At 36.3% G+C, this 11,649-nt stretch overlaps 1 protein-coding gene across 2 annotated transcripts in view; it reads right to left on the bottom strand.

The window, feature by feature from the left end:
* Positions 1-1,203: 1,203 nt before the first annotated feature.
* Positions 1,204-11,649, bottom strand: part of LOC140209707 (monoacylglycerol lipase ABHD2-like) — a 91,415-nt gene continuing 80,969 nt past the window's right edge. For both annotated transcript variants that reach the window (XM_072278118.1, XM_072278117.1), the window contains exon 11: positions 1,204-11,315. In XM_072278118.1, coding sequence (XP_072134219.1) covers positions 11,113-11,315 — 203 coding nt within the window. In that variant the 3' untranslated portion in view covers positions 1,204-11,112. The remainder of the gene's footprint in view (positions 11,316-11,649) is intronic.

Genomic DNA, 11,649 nt, shown 5'->3' with positions numbered 1-11,649 from the left:
TATGCCACAACATTGGATGGCCATAAATATTTCCACTACACCCACTAATAAAACAACAAGCTGCTCTTTCTTCGGCAGTCTGATAACCATTCCACCTGCCCTCTGTACTCCTGATCTCTATTCTACGGACCAGCCGGAAGTTCCTTCAAGAATTACCATGTTAGCAACCTAGGATCTGTTGGATGAATTCAACAGGTCAAGCAGGTTCTCTGGGAGGAAAAGAATTATCATTGTTTTGGGTCAAAAAGCGTGCACCAGTTCTGCGTTACCCATATCAGGGTCCTCAAACAGACTGGCCAGACCAGATCCAGCCTCCTATGGCACGGTAGCGTAGCGGTTCGTGCAATGCTTTACCGAGCTGGTGATTACCGATCGGGGTTCGATTCCTGCCACTGTCTGTAAGGAGTTTTTACTTTGGAAATAAATAAACAGTTGACATTTCAGACCGAGACCCTTCTTCTAGACTGGAAAGGAAGGGGGAAGACGCCAGAATAAAAAGGTGGGGGGAAGGGGAAGGAGGTCTGGCCAGAAGTTGATAGGTGAAGCCAGGTGGGTAGGAAAGGTAAGGTAAGGGGCTGGAGAAGAAGGAATCTGATAGGAAAAAGGAGTGGGCCGTGGAAGAAAGAGAAGCAGGAAGGGCAACAGGGGAGGTGATAGGTGGGTGAGGAGAAGAGGTAAGCAGCCAAAGTGGAGAACAGAAGAAAGAAAAAAATTGTCAGAAGATACTGAAAAACCAGTGCAGTTCTCAGGAAACACTGCATGATTAGAGGGATTACATCTCCCATGTAACAAAATCAAAATCAGTCTGTGTTGTTGAAACTTCTGTGAAAGGTTCTGTACCACCTGTTCAAGAGAAGCAAGGGAGTTCTAACCAGTATCCTAGCCAATGTTTCACCCCTCTAACATCATACTTCATCATCATCACATTAGTCAGTGTTGTGTGAATTAGCTACCACATACCCCACAACAGTGACTCCTATTTCCATAAAAAAAAACAGCAGTGGAATGCTACTATGAAAGATGTAACTACTTAGAATTTAGACTTTAAACAGTAACATTAGTCAGGCTACAGGACAGAATGTGAAAGAAACCTTGTCACTGCAGAGCACTCATTTACTGCGGAAGACTGTTTAATATATGCAAGGAATGGGATTGGATGAATATATTTAAAAAGGAGAAAGTCGAAACATCTGTACCAATTCCTCAGATTTACAACCTTTATTTCAACAATTCAGAACATAAAACACACAAACTCAGGAAAACAATTCTATAAAATTCTGCAACAGTATTAATGTAATAAAGAAAATAATTTTAATACATCTTTAATTACATTGCACAATTCCATATAAGCAAACTGTTTTAAAAATCAGCACAAAGAACTTGTGCATTTTGCACATGTAGATAAACAAACATTGCATTGCTAGTTGCTTCTTGCTTCAAAAACTCATTTCATCACTTATTTGCTTGGAAAAACAGATCAACACACACTGGTTCTTTTCAAACAAAAAGGATCTCCAATACCAGGCACCAACCTACCAGATTTAACAGACTAAAGGATGCAGTTAGGACATCCAGTTCCCAAAGCCAGGAATATACTTTGAGTGATTTAGTGATTTTTAGTACTATGTCTTTCACTTAACAGGCACAATCTTTAAAGTAGGCACATCTTCATGTTCAAATATTCTTTCTTCAACCCCCAAAACAAGTTCTCAACATAAATACCGAATCCCTAGATTAAGATCTCTCACTTTTACCACCAATCTGTTGCCATTCACACTGTTTATTCAGTATCTGATAACTGGCTCTCAGGTATTGGTCACCTCTGTGTGTTCCATGTTACATATCCCAACTAATGGACTGATTATCCAGAAAGCTGTGCAAGTGTCACAGTGCAAGGCAAGTGAAATAGAGAGCACTCATTCAAGTCACACTAATCCAACAAATATGATCTTCATTCATTCTATAAACAAAAGCTACAGCAATAGTAACAATATAAAGAAAAACTGGAGGAAGAGAAGTCAGTCTTTCATTGAACACTGAAATACAAAGGATGATAAAAAATAAACAGGTTTGTGCTGTCGCTTTGCAAAAGGCCATAATATTTTCATTGGTGTTTTGTAATTTCATTTTTGAATGAATTTTTATTATAAATAAAACTGCAGTCCTCTCCCCTCTCCATTGCACATTATAACTCAATCAATAACTGCTTGCATCAGTTAATGGGCATTGTATTTTTATTTAAACTTTTGTTTTGCATCTCTTCCACTTGGCCCTCTTCGGGACCTTGTACAAATGTATCAAGAGGCTTTAAACTTGATCTCTGCTGAATGGAATGGGTGACTGCTCCCTCAGCTCCATTGTTTAGAAATGGAATCTAGCCATAATGCATTTATACAATAAGAACCTAATGTAAGAACTCCAAAATCTTCATCCCACTTTTCTCCTCACTTGACATTTGTACTGAATATTGTTATTTCTTTTCCCATGTCATTTTATTCTATTTGCTCTGTGGGCAGTGTCTGGCTGTGGAAAATTAGGCCTCAGCCATGTATTATGTTTAGGGGAATGTTTGATGAAGAACAACACATGAAAGGATGAAACTGCCTTTCCTTTAAAAAGGGGAAAAATAATCTTTGTTAAATTGCCGTATTTTTGGCATATGAAAGGTCTCGCCTTAAGAGAAAGTTAGTAAAGATACAATGTTGAAAATAAATCATGAAGATCTTGAAAATAATTAGCAGCTGAATTGTAGTTTTTCAGTAGACTTCAGTATTTAAACAGAAGGGCAAAACCCACCCATCCATCCAGATTTCCACCTGGATTGGATTCAAATTCCTCTCAATAAGGGGGTGGGGGGACAATTTCATAACAGTATTGGGGAATTGCATTCAGCATCAAAATGGATTTTAAATTAAAAATATGCAAACTTAAAAACAGTTTACAACTGAGTTTCCAAATACAGATCCTCTCCATCTTACAAATGCCCAGCTTATGTACAGATCATACACAAAAACAAATGTTTCTAAGACCAGTGGGATGGCTTTGCCGGCTGCTGCAGGGCTGCAGGCATTTTTGCTGTGTGGGCAAAGGTGGTTTGTGGCCGCATTTCCGATTTGCAAACTGTTCTGGCTACGAACAGTTCACAGCAGCGGAATCCTGCCATAATCTGGGGAGGACCTGTATAGGCAGAAAATACTGGAAATGAACAATATGTTGGTTAGCATCAGAAAGGGATAAAGACAAAATACATAAATGCACACACACACATGGTCTTCATCTCTCCATTTTGGATGCTAACTGGTGAACATGCCTTATTTTTGTCTATTTGTGGATTATTTTCACTATGTAGCATTTGGGTAACTTTGACCCGAATCCTGCCAGAACAAACTGGAGCTAAATGCATGCCCTGTCCCCAAAAATAATTCACGTCTATTACTACATTATTCAGGGGAAGCTTACATGACACAGGCTGAGACATGCCAAACCAATCAGTGCTTTCAACAACACTTGTAAAAGGACAGATCAGAATCAAGAACCAACAGGAAGCTGGTATAGGAATGCTTACCATGGGACATTGCCAGAAATTTACTCAGATTTCTGGGTTTTATCAAATCTGCAAAGGTTTATTTCTAAATATTATAGTTGCTGATTCTTGGTTCCCATAAACATACTTTATTTTTACTGGACATTTTTAGAGATCATAACCAATTATCTTTAAGAAAAAATACTCAAATCTGGATAACTAATTCGAGAGCAGAAATGGGAATTGTTTTTTTTTGGATCTTAATCAGTATCAAGTAATAAATATATATGCATTCATGCTAAATTCACACCAAAAGTGTTTAATCTGGGATGTACTATGCCACTAATTTAAATCCATGTAGCCATCTATATCAATAGGCCAATCAGATAAATACAGAAGCTTTTCATTGAAATATTTACTGGACAAATGCAAGTCCTAGAGTTTAGTGAAGAAAGTAGTTGTACCCCTTTGTTGCAGTGGCAGTGAATAGTGTTTCACCAGTTAATTCATTCACTGGTTTCTGCAAATTATCTGCAACCGCATGGCTTTCCTCTGGGTGCTCCTGTTTCACCCCGCAATCCGAAGTCATACCAGTTTGTAGGTTAATTGGTCACTGCACAGTAAATTGTCCTGTGATTAGGCTAGGTGGGTTGCTGGGCAGTGTGATTTATTGGGCTGGAAGGGCCTATTCCATGCTGTATCTCTGCATAAAAAAAATCTATCTGGGTTTCTTAAACCACTGAAATCATTTTAACTTGCTGTCAACTAATGACACAGAGTTTAGTGTAACAGGATATTGACAGCCCTCTCAAATGAACTTAAAGGATCCCAGAGAGTTATCTAAGTGCACAGACATATGGGGTGTGGATAAAGGAGTGCTCACTCTTTGCAAATATACCCCCACTCACAAACAACATTACCAATAAACAATCAAAGGTGTTTATGGAATAGTACTGGTCTTCAAAGTGGTGGTGGATGCTTCTTTATGCTGCTTCAAAGACCATTTCATAGACTACGAAATACTTTGGAAATAACCTGGGACATTAGCTGTTTTTCTCTTCACAGATTCAGCCTCCCTGCTGAGTAAATTCAATATTTACCCACACACCTATCTTTCCCACTTACCTCGCTTCACCTATTGCCTTTTAGCTTGTCCTCTTCCCCTCCACCCACCTTCCTATTCGGGCTTCTTCTCCCTTCCTTTCCAGTCCCGATGAAGGGTCTCAACCCGAAATGTTAACTGTTTTTTGCCTTTCCATAGTTGCTGCCTGATCTGCTGAGTTCCTGCAGCAATTTGTGTGTGTTACTCTAAATTCAACATTTTCTATTCTTAATTTCAGTTTTCCAGCATCTCCAGTGTCTTGAAATGCTGGGGTGTCCTGAGATCATGAAAGGCACTGTATAAATGCAAGTTATTTCTCTTAAATGTCAATTGTGTGTGTGCGCATATGTGCAGAATCTATTCTGTGGCGTAATTCAGAAATAAAGGCTTACACTGTTAATTCTAACAAGTGGGGTTAATAATGGTAAAATGGAACCAGGAAAACGAAGTTACTCAATGTTGAAATTATGTAGACTACCTGAATGGAACAGGCTCAACACTAATGAATCCTTACTGCATCTCCTGGATCTATCTTCCAAGCATTCAAAGCAATGAGAGTTGCACAAAATAGAAAATGGCTTAAAGGAAATAGAGGAAAGATTGCTTAGGACAGTGGAAATAGTTTCACAATTCAGTATACAACTGAACATTTTAAAATCGCAGGCAAAGTAGGAAGGTAGTAAAAGTTATTGGAGATAATAAATATGTTCATCAAGTAGATAATTTAAAAGAACATTTCCCAATGTAAAAAGAAATTCCATGCATTATAATGTTCTTCTCCCAGAATCTACGCAAGTCATTGTTGCATGTACAATTAATTATTTTTGAGGCACACTGACAAAGCACAAACATTAATAATAATAATGGGAGATTTTTCCTGCAATACTGTTAGCGCCTGACAAAGCTGACATTTGCTACATACACTATGTCTTCCTATATTTATTGACAAATTCAGTCAAACATTCAAGTAGAATATTACCAGTTAAGTACTACAAACTATTACAAGTCAACTGTTTTTCTCCAGAACCTTTGCATTGTGCAATGAAAATATCTACCTGAGATCTAAAGTCAATAAATAATTAACATTACTATTCCCTCTCTGGTCCCATCAAATATTGAAATTACCTGCATAGAAATTGGAACAAGCTAAATACAATGCTTAATTAAAATCAAGTACACATCATTGACAAAACTATGATTTACTATCAAAATACATATTGTATAAAAGGAGAGTCTTAAATTATGAAAGTAAAAATGACAATGGAGGGATCAGGATAATGCATATTCAGCATTGATTCCAGACCTTTCTGACTTCTGAGTCTACAGTCAGGTAAAAACATCTGATTTTATTATTGCATGCAGGTAGGAACTCAACATAATAACAGGTGAAGATGGATACTTCTTTTGACGTTTGCTTTGGCTGGAAGTGCACAATATGTGTGGCAGCAATGTATCAGGAGCTTGATTTCAAATTTTAATGTAGTAGTGGAGTTTCAAGCAGAAAATCACGAGGAGAGAAAACCCCATTGTGATCCTATGGTTACCTCATTTGAGATGACTTAACAGTTTATGTAACATCAGATGACTTTCAGATATCACCAGCTGGATCTAAATAAATGCAAAAGATTCTTTGCAGTGAAGATCTTTGGTTAGGATTAAGTTAACAAAGACCTCGAGTGACTGAAACCCCTCTTGAAACTAGTTAGAGCATGTTTAAAACACTGCAGCATTTTGATGCACCTTTTATATGGTGCATTGCTGCCAATTTGCAAACTGCACACCTCAAAATAATGCCTTACTTCAAAAACATATTTTCCACCAACACTGGCAGATCCAAAAACGGAAATGTAAAAAATAACTAAAGTTCCTCAAACTTAGAATTCAAAATTAACCTCCAGTGTCCTTGCCGTGAAATACTCTAGTTAGAGCCATGTATCAGTCAAAACTGATGAACTGATTGGAATTATGTTTGAAATGTACAATACTGTGCTGAAATTGGGATTTTTTTGCCAGCACAACCACCGAGTTGAAGTCACTGTACATGTCCTCCATTCTTCAAGTTTCTTCAATGAAAATATGACGTTTTTATACCTTAGTGAAATCTTTGTAACTTAATTTTCAAGGCATTAAAAGCAACTGCAACTTCCTTCTCGTATTTCTCTGATCTTTAGCAATGAGCCCTAGAAAACCTTGCACTCGAAAGCAGCCAAAACCCTGAATTTTCACCTAGCATAAGTGAACAGAGTAGAAGAAAATATTGAGCTAATCTGCTAGGTCACATGCATCCCAGTTAAGATTCAAGACTAAAGTTTATTTGTCACATGTACATCAAAGCACACAGTGAAATGTGTTGTTTGCATGTGTTGGAGGCAGCCCACAAGTGTCAGCATTCCAGCGTCAACATAGCATGCCCACAATATTCAGCAAATCAACACAGAACACAACAAACGACAACCAACAACAGCAAAAACAAGCCTTGTTACTAGCAATGTACAGTACATAAAGTGTCCCTCAACCCCAGGACAGGACTGCAGCTCAAGACTCCAGTAATCTGAAAGAAGTCTAATAATTAAAGGCACAGAAAATGCAAAACATACTTACCTGGTAGAAATAGTCACTGATATAACATATTATTGAAATTTGCAAGCCAATGAAGATTCTGAGACCAATGAAAACTATTACCAAAACCAAACTATCTCCCACTACCATTATTAATGATACCATTTCCTGATCAATTATGGCAATAACAACGTTAAACACAAGGAACATCCTCAAACAAAAAGTTAACACAACACACCTTGCCTTGTACCTTCCTGATCCACTCCAACTCATTCTCACCTAAGTACTGAAAACAATTTAGGAATCATAATAGTCACATATCAAGCCAGGACCTTAAAAATCTAACTTTTCATCCCAGCAATCGACTGATGCATCATTGTGAAATAATTCCTCTAAAGCAAAATGCACATCTATGGACAATTATGGCATCTGTTTTACAAAATTTATTTGTGCCATCCTACCAATGAACTTCCTAAATACCAAAAAATATCAATCAATTCACAATGCAAAAGAACTGTAATGTTTTTAACTGCTCAAGTTATTATTAACCTAGTTTACTAACTTTATTAAATCACTATTATTCCCAAAATAAGCTATATTCACAAACACATCAATACTTAAACTATAGTTATTTTCTGCACTTTGAGATTCAAAATATCTGCAGCTAAATGCATGCAGAAATATGTAGTTGAGGTATCAATGTCATTGGCTAATTAAAAAAAAACTCCCATCAATTTCTGAATGCCCTATACGTTAGCAGGGATATTTGATAATAGATTTTGCATAGGCTGATTATTCAAGAGCAAGCAAAACTCTTTGCAATTTTACCTTACATAAAGCCATTAATACTACGCGTGCTAGTCACTCATACCAATGCAGTAACTTAAACTTGAAAACTGTCCATGGATTTGGCATGGATTCACTTCAAAATTTCAAACATCTCAATAGATATCATTAAATCCTCAAGCCTAACTCCTCTACTGCAGTTCATTTATTTCAATGAAATCTGAACTCAATGTTGTACAGTCTAACCAGAAGAAAAATGAGGCATGTTTTCTTTGGTTTACACTAGATAAAGATTATACAAGTGCAGTGACCTACATGAATGAGAAGAGGCATCTAAAACAAACAACTACACAAGTACCAATCAATGGATCTTTAAGGATGCCTAACAGAATCCAGGAAATAATTTTAATTATCAGAGGCTGAAGCTACAATCAATATCCTTCTAAATGGGATGTTTAAAGCTGGTACATAGCCTATATATATTGAGCATTGATTGCATTTATGTTGCAATAGCTCACAAGACCTTATCATCCACAGCAATATTTTCAAGGTGATAAACTCAAATTTTAAACATTGTCAAATATCAGGGAAAAACCTTTAAATATGATGGAATAGATGTGTCAGTAATAGGCTTTCTAACATGATGTTTGCACAAGACCCTGTATAATATTAGAAGCCATAGAAGCAAATTTCCCATGGTATTAAGACTTATAGTTGCACTGCAAAAAAAAATGATTTGTTAAGTGTCACAATGTTTTTACCTTTCCACCACTCTGCCACCTACTCAAGCACAATATTATTAACTGATGCATCTGTGTACAGATGTTTGCACTTCGTGTTGTACTCTTACAAGGCAAACTTAAGAGCCATGAGAAATGGGGGCTGTGAATCATAAATTATTTCACAAACCTTAAAATACTAAAGCACAAATGAATGAGTTTCCTTCTCAAGTGGAAAGTAGCAAACACAGTGCAGCATTGACTATATTTTGGACATAGTCAATAACAGCCTGTACTACAAAGAGACTGTTGCTGGCATCATACTGGTGATTAAATACAGTCTCCAGTTTATTAAGTTACAACATGAAAAAGCTGTGGTTGATTCCACAAGATGGATAATTATTACTGGATATATCTCAAATTTAAAATTGATTTAAATTTATCTTTTTATTTTTATAATTTTTAAGTGTAATTGGATTGTGACCATTTTCTAACAGAATTTCTAAAAGTCATCTAATCAAAAAGCCAATTTTAATTAAACCTGACCAAGATAAATTTGACTTAACAAACAGCAAAATTAACTGCAATCAAGTCTAGAGGGGAAAAATTGAGAAAAATGTATTGCTTGGTAAGTAATCCTGAGGAACTAGTGTTTGGTTCCATCAGCCACAAGGTGCAGTAAGAATACAAAATCCGCCTGAATGGATATCAATTTATCTTGTGCTTGTGTACATCATTCAAGAGGTAGAAAGATCTCTGGTAATGAGCTGAATTTTTTTTTACTATACTGATGTGTTACTTCTTACAACAAATATATATTCTGGCATTCAGGAATCCAATCTTGACAAATTCCCATCCCTGCAATCATTCAAACCTCCCAAAAAATCACATTACTTTGCTAAATCTCATATTTACTTATGGTTAGCAGCCAGTAATCACAACACAGCTACTCCTGGAACTGTGGAGCAAACCCACAGTGGAAGTGAAGAGGCATCAATATTTATTTCAGTCTTCTCCAATCCTGATGGTGCTAATGCTAAATATCCCTGGTAACAATTGTGCTTGAGCAGCATCCATTCCCAGAGTGGATATTTCTTAATTAAATGCAGAAAATAGTGGAAAGTGCTCATCTAAAATGGAGGCAAGGACTTTTCTACTTTTTATTCCGGAAATACAGAATCTATTTGATACATTTCCTCTTGCTTATGGAGCCAGAGAAAATCAACCAATTCAGTATGATTTTAGAATGCCCTGGTATTAAAATTCTATAGAACTAAGAATTCTATAGGACTGATGAGATAAATTCTAAAGAATGAATCAAGAGCAAAGCATCAGCAAATGCCTAAACAACTTATTCCATTTCTCATTGTCGAGCTGTTACAATACTTAGGTACTTGACTCAGCATCAAAAGCAACAGATTAATCAGGAAAGGATAATGTCCAAATTTATACTTTACTGGAATGGTAGAACATTCACCTTGTCCTCCAGTGCAATGATCAAGATAGGATTTCTATATATAGGTAATTTATAGATTCTGTAGACAATACAAACTTCTATTTAACCTGGATTTTCAAAGTGTGAAGAACTATTTAACATTTACCGCTACAAATGTACCATTCGTACCATTCTTTTTGAGGAATTTTCAGAAAAATTTGGACAACATTTTATGGAAAAATTGCTTGCCTTTAGGTATTAGGAGTATTCTAAGTGGAGATAAAATGACAATGAACAAACATCGTGCTAATATGTGCCATGTAGGAACAAATACTCTATTTTGAAAGGAATTCATTGTTGCCCCTTAATAGTGAATTTGAAAAAGGCATCGCTAACGACCAAATGGAGGTAATAAATGTGTTCTGCAAGAACTTTTTCATGTAAGAATTCTACAGTTTGTTTCCTGTGAAAGACTTAACCATCTGCATATTTTTTAATTCAAACACTACTGCACTTAACCTGATCACATGACCACAAAACAAAAGATTAATCTCTCTAAGGGGCAGAAAAATAAATGTCTTTTTGAAACCATAACTTAAAAATATATATCAGAAGGCACAAGTTTTCAACAAATGAACTCCTGAAAAGACTTCTGGGACCTCTAAATGTTGGCTCATTTGCTCATATTGACAGCAGATCTCTTGTGATACAGAAACTCTTGTTCCATGTCCTGATGAATATAAAACTAAGTTATTGTCAAGCACAGTGAATTGTCATGTCTTGTGCACCCATGTTTCTTTGACTGAAAAAAGATACAGAAAGGGTCTTACAATCACATCTAAACTGTTGTGATAAAAGAGTATAAATTGGCCAGATGAACTACATTAATAGCTGGGAGTTGTTAAGATAATCAAATCCAAGCCAGGAATGTAATGATGATAAAGGACTGAATGATTGAAGAATTTGGCAAATAAAGTTTGTACAGTGGCTACTCGCTGTGGTCTGAGCAGTTCTGATCTCCTGCTGCTGTACATTGTGGCTTGTTCTTCTCCCAGTGACAAATGGCGTTTGTGTATTCGAGAATAAGCTTATCCATCCAAGTTAAAGGTTTTGGAAAGAGCACTGCGCCTTCAAAGAATCCAAGGTGCCCTCCATGTAGAGTTAACACAAACATGACGTTTTCTTTTTTTTCTATAAGAAAAAAATAATTACCAGAGATTCACAAAGAATATGCTACACAATAGTAAATGCTATAAACTAGAGCCAAATATTTGCAACTACCAACCTTTCTCTATATAAGTGCAAAAAACTAACATTTCTTCTACTAAGATCAACTTTAACTTGTTCTTGTCCTAATTTCATACCAACTTTTTAGAATTTCATAGCTCAGTAGGTTAAATGGGTCACTGAGACATTGTGCTTCACTAATCAGATAGAAGTTGATAGATTTTTGTTTAGTAAGGGTGCGAGAGATTACAGAGAGAAGACAGATGAATGAGGTTGAAAGGGGAAATGAATCAGCCAC

This window comes from Mobula birostris, chromosome 14 (genome assembly GCF_030028105.1).
Source record: "Mobula birostris isolate sMobBir1 chromosome 14, sMobBir1.hap1, whole genome shotgun sequence".
Taxonomy (NCBI): Eukaryota; Metazoa; Chordata; class Chondrichthyes; order Myliobatiformes; family Myliobatidae; genus Mobula; species Mobula birostris.
This window is presented reverse-complemented; position numbering and strand designations above follow the sequence as displayed.